The 24815-nt window shown below is 42.4% G+C and overlaps 1 protein-coding gene across 2 annotated transcripts in view; it reads right to left on the bottom strand.

Moving 5' to 3' along the window:
* Positions 1 to 3621: 3621 nt before the first annotated feature.
* The window catches only part of HYAL2 (hyaluronidase 2), a 37341-nt gene continuing 16147 nt past the window's right edge, over positions 3622 to 24815 (bottom strand). The window contains exons 1-4 of one of the 2 annotated variants that reach the window (XM_063426582.1): positions 18326 to 18531; positions 10562 to 11523; positions 8429 to 8518; positions 3622 to 5118 (exon numbers count right to left, since the gene is read on the bottom strand). In XM_063426582.1, coding sequence (XP_063282652.1) covers positions 4708 to 5118; positions 8429 to 8518; positions 10562 to 11523; positions 18326 to 18395 — 1533 coding nt within the window. In that variant the 5' untranslated portion in view covers positions 18396 to 18531 and the 3' untranslated portion in view covers positions 3622 to 4707. Of the gene's footprint in view, positions 5119 to 8428; positions 8519 to 10561; positions 11524 to 18325; positions 18532 to 24815 lie in introns of those variants that run through there. The other variant, XM_063426583.1, reaches the window with a different exon arrangement.

A 24815-nucleotide genomic window follows, 5' to 3' on the forward strand; every position in this document is an offset into this window, starting at 1 on the left:
GCTGTCTAGCCATATTTTATTATGGCAACTATCAGTACTTATATAATTGTTTACATTTACATATTTGAAATGTGTTTTCGTTTGGATTTTATTATCTTCAATATATATATTTAAATCTAAATAGGTCACTATAGTATTACTCAAATCTGCTGTTAAAACTATACCTTCTTCATTGTTATTTAAAAAAGAGATAAAATCCTTGGCTGAACTGATAGACCCCTTCCAGATAAACAGAAGGTCGTCTATATAGCGAGAGTAGGATACCAGGCTTTCCACCCAGTCATGCCCCCTCCAGACGGACCGATCTTCCCACTCCGCCATATAGAGGTTGGCATAACTGGGTGCAAACCTGGTACCCATAGCTTTCCCAGTTTTCTGTAGCAAAAAGCTATCTTTGAACCAAAAATAATTATGTTTTAAAATTAAATCTATGCCCTCAATGATAAAATGTATTTGTTCTTGAAACATAGAATCGTCTCGTTCCAAAATGGATCTTATTGCTTGGCATCCCATATTATGCTGGATAATAGTATATAATGACTGTATGTCGCATGTAATGAGTATATAGTCATTTTTCCAAATTATGGTTTCCAATTTTTTCAAAAGATCTATTGTGTCTTTTAAATATGATCTTGTTTGTATGACGTACGGTTGTAACATTATACAAGAAGCGGTCACGTGTCCCGCCTGACTCTAAGAGCGCGCCGTGGGTCTCGGGCGCGCTCTTAAAGGGACAGTGGGAGCCTAAATTGGAAAAGGCCTCCCATTGGTCCCTGCCATGCCACACTCCCCATACACTTACCTTTTGGGGGCGTGGAGATGACAGGGACCAATCAAAATAGATGTTTAGTTATTTATACTCACCTTTTTCCCTTGGTTCCTTGCCCTATCGTGGTTTCTGTTTCAGTTTCCTTTAGCGCTTGTTGTGTTCAGTTGTGTTCCTTCATATTGACCTTGGCTTTGTTTTCTGACTACGTTATCTCTTTATCCTTATCTGTTCTGTTTGCCGGCTTGCTGTTTACTGTGTACCAGACCCCGGCTAGTCCTAGTTTACGCTGTCTCTTTGTGCCCTTGACCTCGGATCGTTCCTGACTCTGTACTTCTCCTATATACGTCGAGTCCGGACACTCTAAGGTCCGGTAGACGTATCTCCCCTCTGTGTTGTCTTCTGTTTAGCTGAATCCTGCGTGTTGGGGTATATTCACGTTACAATATTATTACGGTATTTCTATTTTATTTCTATCAACAAGATGCCCTTTAATGGTTGGCAATAGGGAAAGTGTATGCTATTAGAATGCTTCAAAATTAATAGCATCTAGATTGGATTATATTATTTTCTCAATAAGCATCCCACTGCTTTTCAAAGGGTTTCGTGCTATTTAGCACATGGAAAATACATGAAAGCATTAAGAAATACACGTAAGATGGTTATTTCTGTAATATTTTTTTTTTGGGGGGGTGATGTTGTGAGAGCAAAGAATGGCAGCATGACATTTGCGTTTTTCTACATGCTTCCTTATATTTTAGTTTCTTTAGAACAACAAATGTATCAGAAAACGGAACCGATAAGAAGTGGTAAAAAAGATAAAATGTAGTAAGCTGCAAGTTTCTGTGGCTTCTGATAAGTCACACATTCCTAATAACAATATGAAACATCTGTAACCATTTCACTACAGGGTCATCTCACAGTTTTGGACAATTTTGAGCCATTAATGCATGGTACTGGCACTAAATTACAGTAAATGAAGGTAAAAAGCGCCAGGGTAAACTCATTAAAAATTCAAAGTCTAAAGTTACAAAAATATATCCCTCTTATTTACCTTTACCAGGAAACATATCTGCACAGGCGATCCGCTTTCCAAGGTTAGCAGTTCAAAGGAGAGGATTTCTGATGGTCTCCCCCCATATTTGTTAATCAGGACCTCTCTAATTCTCTCATAGCATGGCCTTGAGGGGATCGGGCTATTAAAGTGCAAGAGTTACTTTCTATGAATTTTAATATTATGTGGTACCAATTCCCTATATTTAACAAATATGGGTTTGTGAGGTCTGACAAATACAATTAAATATATAAGAGACGGTTTCATCATCATCATAATAATAATATACGTGTCTGTTGGAATAGGCACACAGAATATGTAATATTATCTCTTTTGTGGTTATGGCAGACTCAGATTATGCAATAAGAGTTTTGTCGCAGTAGCTCGCAACCAGTGGGAGTAAATAAAACAAGTGCAAACAGGAGACCCCACTTTCTTTTACCAGACATGTACTTCTCAGACTTAGACATGTAAATCCAGTGTGGCACAGCATCATTTATTAAGAAATATCTGGTAGGAGAAAGTCACACATGGTTCTTGTCAGAAAAAGGGTCGGTGTGCCACCTTGACATTACCCCTGCCCTAGACCTTGCATTGCACAAAATGCTGGTATCGGTAAGCACAGTGATACCTAGTGGTTACATTGCAGTATTGCAACACTTCATTCAGTTAAAGGGACACTTCCTCAACAGAACATCGGAAAGGGACTGAAGCCTATATTAATTAATACTGAAGAAATAAAAATACTAAAAAAGGGACTCCCCTTTGCCAAATCCTATTCAAAACTAATAAAACCTAATATGTATTCGCATACTACAAAAAATTGACCACTGGGTGTCAAATGGATTCACACCAAAAGTAGATAAAAGAAAAACAAAACAAAAATGTTCGGTACTGGATTGAAACATTTAAAACATGGGAGAAATCCTAACTTCAGATGTCCTAAGTAAAACAAATCTCAGCCTGAGAAATGCTTGAGTTTATAAAATGTAGAGGAAAGGGAGATAAATATTCTGAAAGATACACAACCAATTGGATTAACGAAAGACAATAGAGATCCTTCAACCTAGAGCTGGGGTAGGCAACCTTCGGCACACCAGAAGATGTAGACTACATCTCCTTTCTCCCATAATGCTCATATCTATAAAACTGACAAAGCACTGGGGGAAATGTAGTCAAAAATATCTGGAGTGCTGAAGGAGTGCTTTGCGAAAGCCCTTGAGTCAAAACACTGATTCCTCCACTGAAGGCTACAAATTGTCTCACATTAACAGGAAGACAGAGAATACGAAGAAGAGAAAAAGAGCTGAGAAAGAGACAGATGGATAATGAGTGAGTAGCTAAAATAGATTATTTGTGTTATTTCAACAAAAAGGGTCTTCCATGGCATGCACACCATACCGTTAATTAGAGTTTAATAAATATTATGTTTTATTTACCACATACTAAGCAATGAATTTTGGTGACTAATCTGAATTGAAAAAATGTGCCTAAAGAACCTAGACTTAAGTCAAGGCAGAGTATGGGATTTTCCCCCTAAATCAGCTGTTTTTCCTAAAAAAAATTCAATTCTGATTTTGACTTACTACAACAGACTGTTTAGTATGTGAATAAGACCCGCTATATACAGATTATAGAAAGGAAATAAATCTCCTTCAGTGCACGCACGCACTCACACACAGACCAATCACGCTTCTCACCGCTTGTATTACCTGCAGCTCAAGGCTGTAATATACGTAGTTCACAAGGGAAAGCAAACACAGAGAGCCAGGGTTATTCCAAAACATTTTAGGTAATCTGATGTCGTAGTGATAGCCATTTATTTAATTTAACAAAAAGATAAAGGATTTTATTTACATACAGACTCATTTCTAAAGACATTTATAACTATACTGTAGTATAAAGACAGAGTATACACCAAACATTCTGAGATCAAATGGGGTATTAGGGTATAAAAAACAGACTGGTTTGGTCTAACAGAAGGACTGTTCCTCCTAAAGAGGTCTAGCTAAGTATATGGAAAATTAAATTATGGTTGGTACAAGGTAAACATGTAAAAGATCTTAAATAACAGAAAAGAGCTTTGATTGTTCCAATACTTTATTTTATTTCTCTTGTTCTTTTCGGTTGGTGTTTCCGTCCATGTTTGGATAAAAAGGGCAGGTCCTCTTGAGTCTGGATAACCAGCTCCAGCTTTGGGAAAGCCCTCAAGTCAAAACACCGATTCCTCCACTGAAGGCTGCAAATGGTCTCACATTAACAGGAAGACCGAGAATATTAGGTCTCCCCAAGACAGAAATGATTATACAAATCAAGGCACAGTGTTGGCCCTATCTATGCTGTCGGTTGTAATTAGGAATGGATAAAGGCACTGGCGGTGAACTGCAGGTAATGTGATCCCTGAGTGCCTTATTGCATTTAACGCCTTAGCTGCCAAAGGGGGGCCAAACACTTTACAGCATGTAAGATAAGAAATCATTAACAACCCATTTGGCAGTAAGGGGGGGTTAAAAAGCAGCTGTCTACTTCCCTGTAAAGCAGAAAGACAGACGCATATTGCACAGTTGTAGGAGTGACAGGCTCTGTGTCAACCCCAAGTCCTAGAGGTTGCCAGGCCCACTAGCCCTGGTTCCCATGCTCCCTCCACTGGTTAATCTTAGAGGTGCTGAGGTCACAATCAAGTCCTAGAGGTAGGAACACTCAAAGCCATCAGTTTGTAGATGGTAAGCGTGTACATTTCATTATAAATAGAGGTTATAAAGGCCATCGTTAGTGCTGCTTCAGTCACGAGCCGCTTTTGAAATGGGTTGGTTGCCCACAATTGGAATCCTGTGACCTCGAGAAGTGTATAAAAATGTTCGGCCATTTAAATCGTTGCCCACTCCCATCAGAGCAGTTTTAGAGCAAAAGCCAATAATAATCCGGCCAGCACATAGCTGCCAGTACGCACCGTGGCTCCACTATGTTGTGTGCTTTTCTGCAGTCCACAGCTGCCTCCGTACCAGTCTACATAACACTGACAGCGGAACTGTAAACGCAGAGCTTGAATATCTGCGGGAGAGAGCTTGCCCTCTGCCCAATGTGGGGGCAAAGATGTGTTGGAACTCTTGGAAGCACTTAAAATTCTAAAGTTGGCAGGATTAAGGTGCAGAAAAGCATCTGTGTTGTTATTTTGACGCAAGCAGCGCCCGTTCCCACTACAGAGTGTCTTGCTGCACAGTTCTGCGGCAGTAGTGACATTAACAATGTACCGACCCAAATCCTCTTCCAGGTACGTCTTAATCTTCTGGCAGGTCTCCTGTAGGGACAGAAAATGGGACAAAAGTGATTAGTGAAAGGCACTACTCACAGAAAACCTAGTTGGTATTGCTCATCCTTGGCTTCAAGGTACTCGTGTGCAGAATAGATATCTATATAATGTATAATCAGTTCATGTAACAGTCCACTTTCAGATATTTTTTTTATTTATCAAATATTTTACCAGGAAGGATAAATTGAGATTTCTCTTGTTTTCAAGTATGTCCTGGGCAACCAAACAACCTCATGACTAAGTTTAACTTTGCATTGTCTTCTATGGTTTGCTTTATTTTACCTAGTCTTTTAGACCTACGGGCCTTGTATGCAAACAAGCTACCACTGGTTCTGTGTACATTTCATATTTTAGGTCAGATATTATATATAAAGATGCAGTTTCTTTACTCAAAACTAAATCTACTGTTTGTGTTCAGATATCTTCATTGTTTATTTTTCCAATTTGACTCTTGTCCTAAATCTTGGAATTTATTTGCGAGCTCTCCACAGTTCATGCCTCAATAAATAAACCTCAGAGGCTGAAGAGAATGTAATTTATAATATGCATTCACAACTTCCCTTTACTTCAGCATCATGCTATGATGTTATGATGAATAGAATTATGACCAGCTTCTTATCATGTGTATTCTATATTCAATATATTCTGATCTTTAAACGCGCCTGTTCATGGCAATGATGGATTATGAGTGTGAGTTGAAAGAGATGAAAATTTTAAAATATACTCTAGCACCGCAGTGATTAGTGTTGGCACCCCAGACATTTAAAGAACTACATTTCCCATGGTGGCCAGCCAACCTTAAGGCTATACCTCCCTAGCCATGGCAGTCTGGCCACCATTAGTTATATCAGTTATATATATTAATAAAATCTGTTCTTGTGCCAGTAACTTAAAAAAACAATCAATAAATATGACCTGTGGATTATGCGAGCTAGTCTACAAACATATAATGGCCTGTACATACATAAACTCACAAATATAAAAATGTACTGTTGACTTAAAGGAACACTATAGCGTCAGGAATACAAATATGTATTCCTAACACCAAAGTGCCCTAGTCTTCGTTGAGGGGACCCGGCCAGTGCTGCCAGTGTTAAATTAGGTGATTTACCTACCTCTCACCACATTCACAAATCAGATGGTTTCTCTGAGACAATCTTCTCCCCCCGCCTCCCTCTGTTGCCCTCAATATATATATATATATATATATATATATATATATATATATATATATATATATATATATATATATATATACATACAAAGTCAGGAGGGCTGCACTCACCTAAACATGCATACATTATAGGGTGCTACTGGGACCAAAATACAAAATACACAAACCAGTGCACTCGCTTATTAACTAAACAGTGATTTCAAATCCTAAATAGTACTATTTAAAAACACCTCACCTATGTAACAAATAATGGGGGTTTGGTTACATTTGGGTTATTTGGTCCCAGTAGCACCCAATAATGTATGCATGTTTAGGTGAGTGCAGCCCTCCTGACTTTGTTTATAATTGTGGGGGTCTAGGCCAACCACTGGGTTTTGCACCCCTCCCTGTCACACGTGTCTCATTCCAGGATCCTATTTAGCCTTGACTTGCAGAGAGTCCCAGTAAGGAAGCATTTCCCAAGTAAGTGGATTAATCTCATAAGAGCAAGCATTAGGCTGCTAGAGTAGGACCTGCCAAGAATGGGGTACTTTGATGCAGTTGGCAGGCTTATGCAATGTATGATCATATAATGTAACCAAACCCCCATTATTTGTTACCTAGGTGAGGTGTTTTTAAATAGTACTATTTAGGATTTGAAATCACTGTTTAGTTAATAAGCAAGTGCACTGGTTTGTGTAATATATATATATATATATATATATATATATATTTTTTTTTTTAATTTTTTTATTTTTTTTTAAATCCTCCCTCTCCCTTCTGTAAGAAGCCTGTGATTGGAACACACAAGGTTCCTGTGACTGCATTTCAGATAGGTAAAAACCTTTTCCTCCCCATGTTATACAGCAAATACAGCCCATTAGGGCATTTTAAACAGGGGAGGTCCACGCACCTCCAAAGAGTTGGAATAACATTTTAAACTTAAAGGGAATCTCCAGTGCCAGGAAAACAATCAGTTTTCCTGGCACTGGAGCTTCTCTCTCCCTCCCACCCCGTAATCCCCAGTTACTGAAGGGGTGAAAACCCCTTCAGTGACTTACCTGAGGCAGCGACGATTTCCCTCGTCGCTGCTTCCTCCTCCGCGCCGCTCCTCCTTCTTACTCCGTCGGCCGGTTGGCAAGACTGATCCCGCCCACCGGCCGAAGAGACCTAATGCGCATGCGTGGCAATGCCGCGCATGAGCATTAGGTCTCCCCATAGGAAAGCATTGAAAACGAATTTCAATGCTTTCCTATGGGGATTTGAGCGACGCTGGAGGTCCTCACACAGCGTGAGGATGTCCAGCAACGCTCTAGCACAGATAATCTGTGCTATAGAGCAGGAACTTCCCTCTAGTGGCTGTCTAGTAGACAGCAACTAGAGGTGGAGTTAACCCTGCAAGGTAATTATTGCAGTTTATAAAAAACTGCAATAATTACAGTTGCAGGGTTAAGAGTAGTGGGAGTTGGCACCCAGACCACTCCAATGGGCAGAAGTGGTCTGGGTGCCTGGAGTGTCCTTTTAAGTTGTTTTGGTATTTAGAGTATCCCAATGTCCCAATGAGCTCAGTGTGGGACTATGCATGACATGTCACACTGCAAATTGTTTGTTATGGCAAATAAAGTAAGCACTTTTTCACTTTACAATTCTCAAAAGTTATTTATTTAGATTTTCTTATAAAAAGTTGTGTTTTTTTTTTTTTTATTAGTTCATCCAAGAATGTAATTAGTGCTGTTCAGATACAGGAAAGAAATGGTATACAAAGAGTAAGACTGCAAGAACAGACTGGAACAAGAAAAAAAAGGAAAACAGAATGAATGCCAGGAGAGAACAAATTAAACAAATGAATGAGTGAGCAGACATGGCAGTGAATAAGAGGAGAAATCAGGAAATATGGTAAAAGGAGTTAATAGGTGAGGTTATAGCAATAAGTGTCAGAGGTGACAGCAATCAGCATGGGTAAATAGGAGGGGGGTTGAGAAACTGTTCCTTCTTTCCGAAAAGGGAGAGTTCCGCTTTCATACATTTCCATAATATTATTTTTCTTGCAACCATAACACCCTTTGATCTGAAGATAACTGAAGATCTATTGTACATAAGAAGGAACAGCAAGTCCTGGAAAGAATTCACTAACAATTCACTTACCCGACTCTTTGTGTACTCTGCATCCCCCCAGAATATGGCTCCTGCGGCTCCTTGAGCTGCACTCTCTCCAATGGTGGAGATCAGATCGGTCTGTGAAGAGCGAGGAATATTTAATGTACAAGTAACTGAGAACATTGACTTGAGCAAATATAAAGGATGGTCCCTCAAGCTCACAAACAGGGTTATTCATTAAGTGAGAATTCCAGGTGAAGTAAAAGTAAATTTCAAATTCAAGGTATAAACTTCCAAACTTGAAAGATTCTCTAAGTCAGCTATGCTGCCAGTCCAGCTATTTCGGCCTTAGATTTTAAATTCACTTGGAATTCTCAGTTTAGTAAATAACTCTGTAAGTGTGTAACTAACGCAGCAATAAAACATGTAAAAATGCAAGGTTGGTCAGCAGGTGGCGCTCCAGCGCTGTAAATCTCATTATATTAATTTATACTAAAAGTGATAGGAGTTCATTTGTCCACTAACATGGGCAGTAGCTTGTTAGATCATATAAGAAAGGATGCTTAACTGTACTGATACATCACAGTCACTGATATAGACAGGGTGGATCTAAAAAACATCTTAATAGGTTGACATGTAAAAAACAAAGTGGGACAGATATGTATTGATATGGAACATAGTAATGAAGATCTAGTCTGTATCAAATTAGAAGTGGTGGCCAAGATGGGTTTGCTTTCCCTTTTTAAACTACAACTCCCATGATGCTTTGCCAGCCTTAAAGTGTCACACTTGCTCACCTTTGGAGATAATTGCTTATTTTACAAAGACACGGAAGGAGACTTTCCCGCTTTATGTGAGGTGGCCAGGGACGGTAGTCATATTGACCTGAAGCTCTCCCTTGATGGTGCTGCCATCTTATTTCTACAAATCATGGTGCTACATCCACCAGGACCCGTGTCACAGCTGTAGTAGTCTCTACTTTGTCTTGTGATATATTTTGAGTGTGTTGGATTCACAATCAATTAAAGTATAGTGTAAAGATTCTTTATGAAGTACTCAAAAAGTGTCTAGAGATAAAAGAGCTGTTTTACAGCTAGCAAAGCATCATGGGAGTTGTAGTTATACAACAGCTGGAGGGTGCCTATTTTTTTTTTTTTTTACAGCTATAGCAGCAAGAAATCCCACTACTTCCCAGGGCAGTTGGCTCCACAATCAGAATTTCATACCAAAATTCTTCATATTAGATACATTTTAAGCCCAAAAGTGAAATTTGCTGACAGCTCTGAGCAGGGTAATGCCATGAAATTGTGCCTGTAGCATGCCCTCAGCCTTGTGAATTCAGGGAACTGTGGTTGAGGGAGGCTACAAAACTGAACGGTGGTCAAGTGGCCTATATGATATCGTATCCCCCAAGTTCAGCATTCTCTAAGCATGATAGTACATAACCCTTATACTATAAAAGCATTGCTAACATTTTCTATGACTCTCAGCCAGTTTTAACATTGGCCAGAGACAGATGGGGTGTCATGGTTAGCCACCACTTCAATATGCTATTAACATGATAGTGTTATTCTCATGACTTTACACTGGCTTACATGTTTGGAATAACACACGTACAGCATTGTTAATATATTATATTGTCCCCTGTACCAACAGGGAAGCATGCCAGGGGATCTAAAGGAAATTGCCAGCAATAATTCATCTAACTAAACTGTTTTGGCAAAAGTCCTGTTAAGCTCTTTCTACCCACACACCCAGAAAATATGCAGGACCTACGCTGACTGACAGTCTTGAAGACGGGGAATGTAGAACCATAACAAAAGACAATTGATACCCCCTGACTGTTTTCAGCATTCAAATATTTTATAGCAAAAAAAAAAACAAAACAGTCATATAAACAAACAAACATACAAAACATTGCGCTGAATGCCTGGGTTCTCTGTTACAATAATTAATTTCAGATTTGTAATTTTTCAAGGTAATTTATTAAAACTAACCTATAAAAGCAACAGGATAGTGACAACGGGTTACTGTGGCAACTCTACACAATAAATTAATCATAAGTAGATTTTATTAGTGGCTTTGGTAGAAGACTGAGCACCTTGTAGGGAACACTGCCACTAACACCTTTGACAAACTTGTATCTGTGTTTCAGAAACCCCCCGAGACCCAAATCCTTACCACAGTGAGGAGATCCAGCTTACGCATGTAAGTCGGTCGCGTATACACAAATACAGGAAGAGAATAATCTTTATGGTGTCTGTATGAAATCCTCATGGCTTCCCGCACTCTGTTATGCACGAATTTGCGCCCATTCTCAGAGGATTCCAGAATCTGGTCCAGGTAAATAGAGGGGAAAAGTGCTGTGCTTTCTTGCCACAACCAAGATAACCGATCATTCCTCGATATTTCTACATCTGGGCACTGGCCAGTGTAGGTGTTCTGGTTCTTGCTGTAGTCGTGGTTATAACAGTCTGGAAAAAGGTAAAAGCCCCATAACTGGCGCGGTCGAAAGCTTTTTGCATGACTTAAAGTTTGCACCATGAATTCTCGGGCTGCGTTTTCAAACTCATATTGTGCCTCCTTGCCCACTTTTTCAGTGTCCCAGTCTTGATGTCTTGATTCTACGAGTTTACGGGAAGCACTCCGATAGATATCTTTGCTTTGCCAGTTTCGGATCCAAATGGGACGCCACTCTTCCCAGTCTATAATTGCCAGGCCATCTTTATTAGGAGATCGTATATACCATTGGATACCCTCTTGAAGCTTGTCTAAGTGACTACGCAAACTGGCATTCTGTGGGACACCTCCATTAATGGGCACTGAGTGCTCATCATAGTATGGGTACAAACCTAGACGTTCTCTGTAGAAGATGGTAAGGTTCTGGTCCACAAAGCCTTCATTTGGTGAAGCAGTTATGTCAAAGAGACGTAGATCTAATTTTACATCATATCGTGGATAACAGTCCTGGGTGGGTACATTCCACACTACTATGAAAGGCCGGCGTGTAAAAACAGGACGGAAAGTGGGTTTATCCATCCAATCTTCACTTGCTTGTGCATTGACCCGAGCACAGATGACAAGCCACAGAAACACAGAGAGGGCTGTCATTCTGAAAGAAGTGGCCAAGACTGGAGACTGATCTGGGGAGACAAAATGTTAGATATAAGAAACTGACCATACATCATGGATCATCTATGAATTCTACACGTTCAGTTCAATACCTGGAATGTTATTTCAAAATAAAAAAGAAACAAATCAATAAATCACATTTTGCTTTAAAAAAAAAAAAAAAAAAAAAAGAATGAATTGACTCAAAATACCAAAAAAAAATTATAATGTAAAAGCATCACTCAAAAATTGTCAATTTCCATAACTGGGTAGTTGGGGAGAGCAGAGAGACGATTTAAGTGTCGTTTTCCCCACATGAGCCCATAAAAATTCTGTACTTTCCAAGTGTTTTATCCAGTGTCCCACAAATGTGCTTTTTTTTGTGTTTTTTTTTTGCTTGATACCAGCCTTCGGTTGTTGGTGTTAAGAAATACTTTCAGTGACCAAAATGCATTAAAACGGTTGAGCTGAAAATATACAAGACCTGTAAGGGAACTTTTCAGTTTAATTCTCCTTGAAATCATTTAGAAGGAACAGAATCTATTACAGGGGTGCCCAGCACCAGCAAAGGCCCAAGATGGGTTTACGTACACTTTGCACAACAAAACTTTAACAGAGTTATTCAGTAAAGTGAGAATCCAAAGTGAATTTCAAATCTAAGGTCACAATAGTCAAGCTGGGAAAATTCTCTAAGTAAGATATGCTTACAGTTTGGCTGCTCTGGCCTTAAATTTGAAATTTACTTTAAATTCTCTCCTTAGTAAATAACACTGTGAATGCTACAATAAGAAAATATTTTTACAAAAAAGAACTTTAGTTCACATTCTGTAAACGTCTTAAAATACACATTGCTGCTCACCACACCCAGGGAAGCAACACATCAACTTCCCGCTGATTTTGATCAATGTGAATTGAACTACATCTTGCAGGACAATCAAGGTTCAGTAAAAACTGCTGGGTGAACCAAAATGTATTCAGGGTGGTAAAGGCAACATACATTGCATGGTAAAATATGTCTTTGGTACTTATTATTCAAAGTCCACACAATGTTTTAAAGGGACACTGGCCTTAAAGTGGATATAGCGACTGGAGTTCCCTGGTACCGTCCCTCCGCACAGTGTAAAACTGTTTTACAATGGTTTAATACTGAATGAGGGCCCCTAGCATATTGCAACCTGACATAAGTATTAGCCTGGGCAACACAGAGGGGCTAGTCTATGGACAAGCAGGCCACCCTAATTCAGTGGATGGGATGGATGGAAGAAGGGGTCTCTAGGCACCAACCCTACTCCAATGAAATAAAGGTATAGAGAAAAAAAAACTAGGTTTTTACATATAAGACCACACAGACACAGCATGTGCACGTAGCCGTTGAGGCACCTGCTGATATGACCTATATGAGCAATGGCTAACAAGATCAGAAGTAACAGACACTAAATAGATCACAAACACAAGCCAACACATTTCTGCAGGAATTCATCTGCTAAATCTTTGCCAAAAAATAAGATACATTCTTGTAAATAACTAAGCTAAGTCTTTGCCAATAACATTTTAATGACAGCCAGCTTGTATGGTGCAAGTTAGCAGGGAGAATTTTAAACGTATGCTGTCTTGTTCAGTTCGGTCCAATTCATTCCCTCTCAACGGGGTATATGCAAAGATACCGTAGTTATGAATTGCACAATTGCAAAGCCCAGCTCCAATATCCACACTCTTTGATTTTTTATTTTGGTGCCATATGTAAAAAGCTGCATTAGCAAAGTATTTTACAATTTCCTTTATCTTTTTTTGTCAGATTAAAATATGAGAAAATAAATGCTTTTTTCTACCAATAGCTGAGATCTTGCTTTTCTGCTAATAGCTTCACCTTGTTGGTATTTTGTATAATGTATAAAGCTTTCTAACCTACATTTATCTGTGATAGATGAATGAACGTAAATCTCCATGTCGAAATGCTTAATTATAGCATGGTCTCATTTGTAACATGTTATTTTGTTATATTGTGTTTTTTAATGTGCAGGTGAGCATTTGCCTGATGCTGTAAGTTATTTTGACACCTATTGGAGAATTTTGCGGTCTCCCTCCGGAGATCCAAACCATTGGCAACCGAGAATGCATGCTCCGAGACAGCGTGATCAGCCGCCATTGTTTTTAGCTTATTTTGTGAACTTCAAAATATCCTTTTAGGTAAGAGGTGTAAAGATTTATTATGGGTGTTACAAGACCATCCCCTGGCAGAATTGTCATAAGCATTCCAATGGGTGGTATCAAGTAAACATCTGAAAAGGTTCTAAATGAGCAGAACCTGGAACTCTTTAAACTGTATAACCTCTACAGTATTGCACCACAAAAGCTCAGTCACGAAATTGTTCTAATAAAGTTCTTCATATAAATACTGAACAGTCACGATTAACAGAATAATGAATGAGTAACCTATGACACTGTGTGATGCTAGGGATCTGCCCTTTCACCCTGAGGTTCTGAAGATGAAAAATCCACCACACTCCAATACCCAATGTTGAGTAATATACCATCCTATACAATAAAGGATGCAAGCTGTGTTCTAGCCAGAGATGACTAGTCTTGTAAGAAAAAGGTAAGACGTATGAGTCACTGAAGAGACAAACTAGACGTCAGGATACTGTCAGGTAACATTATACTGAGAATGTGTATCGAAGGAAATTTACTGTACAATTGCATAACTGTATTACATTTACACAGTCGTATCATCTGCAGCAGTTGTCCCGAATCCAGTCCTCAAAGGACACCAACAGTCCAGGATTTAGGTACTTTACAAAACTGCAGAAAGGGGATACTAGTAAAATCTGGACTGTAGTTGTACATTGGAGATTGCGCTGGGAGACACTTTTTATAGAGTATAGTTCCTTAGCCCTCGAAAATATATCTTGAACTAGAGCAGTATTGTCCAACCTTTACCCTGGAAAGCCACTGCCCATTCAGGGTGGCAGAGAATAGTAGGGTTTCACAATGCCAAATTACAGAGAAATTTGTAAGAAGTCCAACGAGCCTCAGCTTAAAGTATTGCTGTAATCACTGTTTGTAATTGAAAGTGATAGCACTGTGATTAAGGGTACTATAATTTGGAAGGTTTCATTCAATCTTTACCTGATGGAGGTCATCTCTCAGCCTGGTGGAACTCTACAATCTGGGCCAAATGCACGTAGAGACCCAAAAACCCAGGGTCACAAGAACATTTTACAAATTTGGATTTCACTACAATATTGAGGTTTAGAGGTAATTAGTAATTACTACTGAAACAAGCTCAAGTTAGAGAAGGGAAAATGCCACAAATGAGAGAAAGAGAATGTTGAGAAACAGGGCTTATTTTGGTGGGAGAAGACTGATTCTATTATACAAGTAAATCCAGCAGCCCTGATTAGATCAATGAGTCTGTCTAGGTGGGAGGAGAAGTTTGGTCTGTAAATTTGTAATACAATCATTCCTGTTTATTTTTCCTCCCCCACTCAATCTGTCTAGCGCCTCTCTTGTGTTCTGCTAATATCCTTTTGTCTGGTTCCTCTCACACTGAGCATCATTCATCCATCAAACACCTTGCAGGGATTCCTCAGATTCGCCATCATCCGAAACCTCTCACTCCACAAATACTGTACATACAAAAGGACATCTGAACGGACAGAATCAACAAACCTATACTAGATCTATAAAGGTCTATAAAGCAGATCTATAAAGCACTTGAATCCGTTCTAATAAAAAACAAAAAAAAAGTAGATGATTTAGGCTTAAATGATTCTAAAATAATTTACTGCCAAAAAAGACAAAAAAACCATTTATCCTAGATTTAAAGAGAGCAATCCAAAAAAATCAGAAAAGTCACAGATAGTAAAGATGGGCCAGCGCTTTCCTCATGGGGCCATAAAACCTGTTTTAATTTCATAAAGATAAATTCTAAAGGTCTCTTATTCGATAACTGAAAGTTTACAAAGCACTATGAGACTTGTAGCCCCAAGACAGCTGGGGGTCTACATTTGCCATCCATTGTGTTAGAACATGCCCCATCCCCCATGCTTTTAAGTGTTCCCTTGCTGTGATATCTCCCCCTCTGAATGCTCTTTGGATCAATGAGATGGTATCGAGCTCTGCATCTGTCAGCTTCCCTGAGGCATTATTCTGTTTACATGCACCTTGCACATCATTTACTATCAGTCTTTAAAAATTACAAAATTAGAAGTCCCTCTGCTCAAGCTTCCTTTCTTTTGGCAACTAGTTCACGGAAAAGAAAGTATTTTGAGCATGGTAAAGAATAATCACTAGAAATAAACAAAAATGTGATCCCATAACGCAAGTGAAGTGTTTGTTGCTAAATGTGCCTAACATGGTCATTCACTAAACCGTGGGCTATAGAAATTTGTCAACAGAGCTCAAATGTTAAGCCAAAATTAGCCAAATGTGAGAAGTTGTTTTATTTTAAGAAAGCTTTTGTGGAAACTTGTTGAATAAAGGTTTATTTAGAAAAACCAAAAAAGTCAAATGCGTTAAGTGAATCATTCGCTTGCAAAATTAAGCTGAAATAGCTTGGTTTGAAAAATTAGAAAACAATACATGTTAGTTAAACCACTGCTATTAGAATATCAGGACTATTTACTAAAGTCAGAATTGTCAGAAAATAAAATACATTTCCAATTCAAGGCCAAAGTAGCAGAATTTGGAGCACAGCTGACTACTTTGAGTGAATGACCCTATATGTGCAGTTGTCTTTAGGATAGAACAAAACACAGTGGCAGGGCTTTTTAAAAGACCAAAAACAATACCAAAAATTCCCAACACTTGTGGAGACTTTTTTGTGCTACATTTTGACTGTTATGGAGTTACCAAAACTCACTGTTGGTATTGGATAAATCCCTTAATAATGTGCCAAGCAGGTGTTTCCATTTTAAAGGGGCACTATAGTCACCCAGACCACTTCAGCTCAATGAAGGGGTCTGGGTGCCAGGTCCCTCACGTTTTAACCCTTCACATGTAAACATAGCAGTTTCAGAGAAACTGCTATGTTTACATTAGGGGTTAATCCAACCTCTAGTGGCTGTCTTCCTGACAGCCGCTAGAGGCGCATTTGCGACGCTGGATGCGAAATCCGCATCCAGCGTGCAGAACGTCCATAGGAAAGCATTGAGAAATGGTTTCCTATGGACTGTTAGAATGCACGCGCGGCACTTGCCACGCATGCGGATTCCGCTCCACTGGGGGAGCTGACATCGGCGGGGGAGGAGAGGACACCAGCGCCGAGGGAGCCCGGCGCTGGATTAATGTAAGATGCTGAAGGGGTTTTAACTCCTTCAGCGCCAAGGGAGGGGGACCCTGAGGGTTAGAGCACTATAGTGTCAGGAAAACGGGTTTGTTTTTCTGACACTATAGCGATCCTTTAAATAAATGAATTATACCTATCAAAAGCAGCAAAATATTCTATAGAAATTATTTTAAAATATTCTATTCACACACAGAGAATAAAGTAAACAAACATAGATTCATGCAATAATGTAAAGTCCAGTATTTAGCATACATACCACAGATACACCTATTTGTACACTATGCAAAGTATATATATATTGAATTTGCTGACATATTTCCTTGAAAATATGGACTGCTGTAATAGATAGATAGATGGATAGATAGACAGACTGGCAGAGAAACAGATAGGCGTATATTAACAAAACTCTTAACTGAGTCAAATAAAAATCCAAATAAAACTATTGAGGAATAAATAGCTGATGTGAAAACATGTTCCAAATTTGCTGTTATTAATATTATTGGCATTTATATTGCATCGACTTATTCTGCAGCGCTTTACAATATTATAAAGGTGTAAATTAACCAAAAAGTGAGACAACTACAAAATGTTACACGAACAATAAGCTAATGAGAACCCTGCTCAAATGAATGAGTGTAGAGTGATTTTTGCCTCGTTTTTGTTTTTCTAATTTGAAGAGGGGACCTGGCACTTTCCCGGATCTTTTATATAATGCATACATTTTAGGTATGCAAAATAAAAATGAACGTAACAGTCCACACCTCTTTGTCCTGCAACTGAGTACCTCCATCTTAGATCCCTGCCAATCATTGCTAGAACCTCAGTCCTTTGCACCTGGCAGTCAGCATAGAGAAGACATGCAAGGAAGAAGAAACATTAAGGAATGTTTTTATTTCTCCTCCTAATTTACATGCTGTGCCCTTACTGTGCCTGAACTGAACTGGAGGCGATGTCATTTACTAAATCTTTAATATAAAACTTGAATGAAAACAGAGCATCAAATGAATAAAAAAAGGTTTGCACATGTTATAGGATTCAATCTTTTTATCCAACTGTGTAATTCCCAGTAAAGTGAGTTGCCTATAAAAATGTCCTACAAATCAGATTTTAGTGAATAAACCCAACAGATATATAATCATGTATGGGTGACTGACAGATTGCTAAACTTAATTTATAACAATGGGTGAACAGATAGACAGATACTCAATCGTGAATGATCCCATTTATGACAGACAGACAGAAAGAAAGAAAGATAGACAGACAGGAATATTCTGTGCTGTACATTTTTCTTAAGAAACATTTAATAATAAATAAATACAGTGAGTTTTTGTTCACTTTTGCTGTCTCCATAAGTTGAGCCATTATGTGACAGCTATGTCCCTGCATTGTCAGAGAGCTGTATTAATGCTATGTTATATAAACCTGCTCAGTATGAGGGTCTCTCTAATAGAACGCTCTATAGAACACATGGAATAGATAATAAATGAAGAGCACACAGAGCTCTTTGTATAAAAGTTTCAGATTATCGGCACATAGTACATACATACCCGGTGTGAGCGCACGGTGTGGCTGTGGTGGCCCCAGTGACCAGTGACTAGTAGCCCGGGCTCCACACATAGTCTGCTGGCTGCTCTCAGTCCCCCCGGGGCAGACACATTGTGTCACTTCGTCCGGGGCCTTTCATTCACATAAAGGGAACGCTCCCGGCCAAACCATCCCCTTTCACTCAAGAGAGGGGGGGAGCCTGTGCTCGGACTGTCACCTCCCCTTCTCCCGGTTGGAGAATGCGAAGCTCTAAACACCCCCGCACCTAGCTGTGGTACAGTCCACTATGAGAGGAGGTTTAAAGAGACAGCTGACTGAGAGGGTTCTGGGGCTGTTCCTATGGAGTGACATTAACATGTGATCCTTTTAACGAGGAGACTGTGCATTGGTGTCTGCTCAACATATGAGAGTTTACAGTTCTGAGTAAAAAGGGGGGTTGGGGGCTCCTTGTAATCACTGCCCATCTCTGTGTCTGCTGGTTTCTATTAACTACATACATGCAGTATCTGTCCTTAAATCACTGCATTATGATACAAATTGGATATCTGTATATTCTAATGGCAGTCAATCAGTACATTAACAGCTAGACTTTATACATTATCTACTAATTGTATTAGAACTCATACTGAGCTAACATTCTCTCCCCCCTTTCACTAATTATATATCTATTTCCATATCTCAGCTAATTACATCCTGAAACCCTTACATTCTCTTTCTCTCTCAACTCTGCCATTTATATCCCATACATACAATTACCTTCTTATTTCTCCAGCTGTATCTACCCTGATATGATATCTTCCTAATCCTATCTCATCTCTTGATCCAGCTCACATTGTCTTCTCATACCCTTCCATTATTTCCCTACCCTCCCATTAGTTTATCACTACACTTCACCTATAATTTTTCCATTATGCCCATAGGTTGACATGCTGACTCCTCTACCCAGCGCCTAAACTACTATTTTTATTCCATCACCGACCCTTTCTTCTTGTCATTCCTGTTCTACCTCCTGCACCTCTTCTCCTTTATTTCATCATATGTGTTCTCATGAGTCATCTTGTAACTGCATTACATTTTCTTAAATCTAGTTTCTCCCATTTCGTTTTCTCAACCTGTCCCTAACCTTCAGTTTTTTTTCGTCCATCCGGCCCCTACCGTTCAAGTAACTGTGCTCTTTCCTCTCTCTTCCTCGGGAGTCACTCCTTTCCCTACCCTTAAATCCTACTCTGAAATGCTCTCTATATCCATTCGGCCCCTACCGTGGCATTTACTCCTTCCCTTGCCATTCATGTCACTCTTCTCTCCTCTTCCCTCTCCCTTCCTTGGCATTCACTCCTAACCCTATACTAACATTCTCACTCTTCTCCCTCCTGCCCTTGCCTTGGTATTCACTCCTACACCTACCCTTCACTTCTCTCTTCTTAGCCCTACCCTAAAATTCTATGCTACTCCACGTTGCATCCACTTTCTTCATCCCTCTACTGTACATTTCTATCTTCTCCATCCTTCTCCACCCAGACTACATGTTTTTTTCTGAATTCTGAACCATATTGTGCAGTTATTGATGCTATACTTTGACCCATCCCATCCCATTCTCTCCTGTAGATCTATCCATGTTTACCTCACCTCCATCCAAAACCATGTGAGCATGTAAGCGTGCCTTGCTTTGACAATAGGAGAAATAAAGATACAAGCGTATACATATGTATGTTTGTTTTTATAAATAAATATAAACTCCCCAGTGCATGTCGGATGGTATATACTAGGCATAGGCAACCTTCGGCACTCCAGATGTTTTGGACTATACCTCCCATGATGCTTTGCAAGCAATATCATGCGGGGGGGACAGGTAATGGGGAAATCCCCCCCCAGCTCCGCCGGCCCCCCTTTTGCTACAGCCGCACGAGCGCATGAGGGCGCACCGCCTGGGCGCAGCCAGAGGAGAGGGGCTGACAGGAGGGACGCGCTCCTGTCACTCCCTCAATGTAGCGTGGCCGAGCCCTGTATAGTCTGCCGGTACAGGGAGCATCTGTCTCCTGTACCCGGCCGGACTAAAAGGAAGTGAACACTGAGTGTGCACTTCCTGTTAGTCCGCCGGGTACAGGAAACAAAAGCTCCCTGTACCCGCGGACAGTACAGAGCTCGGCCACGCTACAACACAGGTAGGGGAGGGGGGAAGAAAGAAACAGGGAGGGAGGGGGGGGGAAAGAAACAGGGAGGGAGGGGGGGTTTAGGGGGGGGAGAAAGAAACAGGGAGGGAGGGGGGAGAAATGGGGGGAGAAAGAAACAGGGAAGAAGGGGGTCAGAAAGAAACAGGGAGGGAGGGGGGGATAAAGAAACAGGGAGGGAGGGGGGGATAAAGAAACAGGGAGGGAGGGTGGGATAAAGAAACAGGGAGGGAGGGGGGGATAAAGAAACAGGGAGGGAGGGGGGGATAAAGAAACAGGGGGGATAAAGAAACAGGGAGGGGGGATAAAGAAACAGGGAGGGGGGATAAAGAAACAGGGAGGGAGGGGGGATAAAGAAACAGGGAGGGAGGGGGATAAAGAAACAGGGAGGGGGGATCAAGAAACAGGGAGGGAGGGGGATAAAGAAACAGGGAGGGGGGATAAAGAAACAGGGAGGGAGGGGGGGATAAAGAAACAGGGAGGGGGGATAAAGAAACAGGGAGGGGGATAAAGAAACAGGGAGGGAGGGGGGATAAAGAAACAGGGAGGGAGGGGGGATAAAGAAACAGGGAGGGAGGGGGATAAAGAAACAGGGAGGGGGGATAAAGAAACAGGGAGGGAGGGGGGATAAAGAAACAGGGAGGGGGGATAAAGAAACAGGAAGGGAGGGGGGATAAGGAAACAGGCAGGGAGGGGGGGGATAAAGAAAGAGGGAGGGGGGATAAAGAAACAGGGAGGGGGATAAAGAAACAGGGAGGGATGGGGGATAAAGAAACAGGGAGGGATGGGGGATAAAGAAACAGGGAGGGGGGGAACGAAACAGGGAGGGAGGGGGGGGATAAAGAAACAGGGAGGGGGAGATAAAGAAACAGGGAGGGAGGGGGGATAAAGAAACAGGGAGGGGGGATAAAGAAACAGGGAGGGAGGGGGGGATAAATAAACAGGGAGGGGGGATAAAGAAACAGGGAGGGAGGGGGAGGGGATAAAGAAACAGGGAGGGAGGGGGGATAAAGAAACAGGGAGGGAGGGGGGGATAAAGAAACAGGGAGGGAGGGGGGGATAAAGAAGCGGGGGGGGGAAGAAACAGGGAGGGGAGGGAGAAAGAAACAGGGAGGAAGGGGGGAAAGAAACAAGGAGGGAGTGGGAAAGAAACAGGGAGGGGGGGGAAAGAAACAGGGGGGGAAGAAACAGGGCGGGGGGGAGGGGGGAGAAAGAGTGACAAGGGAGGGGGAGAGAGAGTGACAAGGGAGGGAGGGGGAGAAAGAGAGTGACGAGGGAGAGAGATTGACATCCATCACACACACACACAATCACACAATCATGCCACCCTTACATACACAGAAACACACAATTCATCCTTACACACACTCAATGCACCCCGTGCACACACACACAATCACACAATCATGCAATCCTTACACACACAGAAACACACAATGCCTTCCTTACACACACTCAATGCACCCCGTACACACACTCAATGCACCCCTTACAGACGCACACACTGCATCCCGTACATACACAGAATCACACCTTGCAACCCTTACACATACAAACACAGATTCACACAATGCATTCCTTACACACATATCAGGACATCCCCTACACACTCCACCCCCTGTGAACAAACTCATTGGTGGAACGTGAAGGTGGACCCTGGGACCCAGACCTTGAGCTGTGTAAAGGGCCCCCAAAAAATGGAGCTGCTTCCCGTTCTCACAGAACATTGATTTTTGGGACCACAGTTACAAACAGCCTCCAGAGACCCTGTTCTACACCAGACCAGTGGAGCCAGACTGCAGCTAGAGTCCATCATCATCCTCATCTGGTTGTAAGTAGGCAATCTAGCATATTATTCGTGGCACTAATCTCTAATTTACCTCACATTAAAGAAACACTATAGTCCCCAGAACCACTGCAGCTTAATGTAGTGGTTCTGGTGTCTATAGCCTGTACCTGCAGGCCTTTTAATGTAAACACGGTGGCACTCCAGCACTGGCGTTAGTTAACATGGCAGAAAAATAATTGGAAAGGGTTAGGGGGGCTACTAATATGGCTAGGGGGAGAGGGGTAGGTAGAAAAATAATTGGAAGGGTTTAGGGGGGCTACTAATATGGATGGGAGGAGGGGGGAGGTAGAAAAATTATTGGAAGGGGTTAGGGGAGTACTAATATGAATGGAAGAGGTAGGGTGGGTTCTAATATGCATGGAAGGGGTTAGGGGGTACTAATATGCATGGAAGTGGTTAGGGGGTACTAATATGCATGGAAGGGGTAAGGGGTTAATATGCGTGGAAGGGGTAGGTGGGGTTCTTTTGTGCATGGAAGGGGTAGGGGTGGTTCTAACAGGGGCGGACTGACCGGTCGGGCACTTCGGACATGGTCCGAGGGCCCGGCCGGGAGGGGGGCCCGCCATCAGGGGGCCCGGCCGCCCCTTTAAATGCTGCAGCCTCCTGAGCGCTCTCTTAAGAGCCTCAGGCGGCTGCAGCTTCTCACCTCCCCTCCCCTGTAGCGTGACCGAGCTGCACTCCGGTCCGCGGTGCCCGGCCGGAGTGATAGGAAGGTGCACACTGAGTGTGCACCTTCCTGTCAGTCCGGCCGGGTACAGGAAACAGAAACTCCTGTTCCGTGCGGAACAGGAGTTTCTGTTTCCTGTACCCAGCCAGACTGACAGGAAGGTGCACACTCAGTGTGCACCTTCCTATCACTCCGGCCGGGCACACCGCGGACCGGAGTGCAGCTCGGTCACGCTACAGGTGGGGGCACAAAGAGAAAGGGAGGGGAGGGGAGGGGGGGCAAAGAGGGGAGGGGGGGGCAAAAAGAGAAGGGGAGGGGAGGGGGGGCAAAAAGAGAAAAGGAGGGGAGGGGAGGGGGGGCAAAAAGAGAAAAGGAGGGGACGGGAGGGGGGGCAAAAAGAGAAAGGGGAGGGGGGGCAAAAAGAGAAAGGGGAGGGGGGGCAAAAAGAGAAAAGGGAGGGGGGCAAAAAGAGAAAAGGGAGGGGGGGCAAAAAGAGAAGGGGAGGGGGGGCAAAAAGAGAAAGGGAGGGGGGGCAAAAAGAGAAAGGGAGGGGAGGAGGGGGGCAAAAAGAAAAAGGGAGGGGAGGGGGGGCAAAAAGAGAAAGGGAGGGGAGGGGGTAAAAAGAAAGGGGGGGTAAAAAGAGAGAGGGGGTAAAAAGAGAGAGGGGGTAAGGGGAGGGGGGTAAGAAGAGGGGGGTAAGGAGAGAGAGAGGGGGGAGTAAGAAGAGAGGGGGAGTAAGAAGGGGGTAAGAAGAGGGGGAGTAAGAAGAGGGGGGAGGGAAGAGTAAGAAGGGGGGAGGGAAGAGTAAGAAGAGGGGAGAGGGGTAAGAAGAGGGGGGAGGGGGGTAAGAAGAGGGGAGGGGGGTAAGAAGAGGGGGAGGGGGTAAGAAGAGGGGGGGCGGGAGTAAGAAGGGGGTAAGAAGAGGGGGAGGGGGGAGTAAGAAGAGGGGGAGGGGGTAAGAAGAGGGAGGAGTAAGAAGAGGTGGGAGTAAGAAGAGGGGGAGGGGGGGTAAGAAGAGGGGTAGGGGGGGAGTAAGAGGAGGGCAATTGCCCCCTCCCCTGTCCGCAGGCACTGTGCGGGCAGCCGGCAGGGGAGGGAGGAAGAGAGGACCCGGGAGCTCAGCCTGCAGCTCCTCTGAGTCCTTCTTGCGCGAGCACAGATCGTTGCCGCGGTTACCACGGCAACGTTACGGCTCTGGCGAAAGTAAACTCTAGCCCTGGAGCTACTGGCTAGAGTTCACTCAACACTGTGACCACCAGGCATTCCTGGTGGTTGCAGTGGTGAGAGTGAACTCTAGCCCCATAAACACACTACCCCCACACACCATACACATTCACACACTGCCCCCCCATACACACACACTGCCCCCACACACACCATACACATTTACACACATTGCCACACACACACATACACTGCCCATACACACACAGCCCCCCATACTAACATTTCCACACACATACACAGCCCCCTCATACACACATTGCCCCACACACCCTACACATTCACACACTACACCCCCTCACACACACTGAACCTTTCACACACACTGCACCCCTTACACATTGCACCACTGCTCCTATACCCTACAACAGCCTCATATCCCAGCAGACCCCAGGTAAGTTGTCAAACTGTTCTTAAACGGTTTGACTACTTACTCTGGGAGGGGGGCCCGGCCCTCCTTGCACCATAACGACTACACAGAGCAGTAGTGGTTATTGTGCATGGATTATTTCTTTAAATAATCTCCAAGTGCCCCAGTAGCCAGCAAGCCAGCCAGCCCACAGGCCAGCCAGCCAGCCCACAGG

The sequence above is a fragment of the Pelobates fuscus genome, chromosome 7, assembly GCF_036172605.1.
Source record: "Pelobates fuscus isolate aPelFus1 chromosome 7, aPelFus1.pri, whole genome shotgun sequence".
Lineage (NCBI taxonomy): Eukaryota > Metazoa > Chordata > Amphibia > Anura > Pelobatidae > Pelobates > Pelobates fuscus.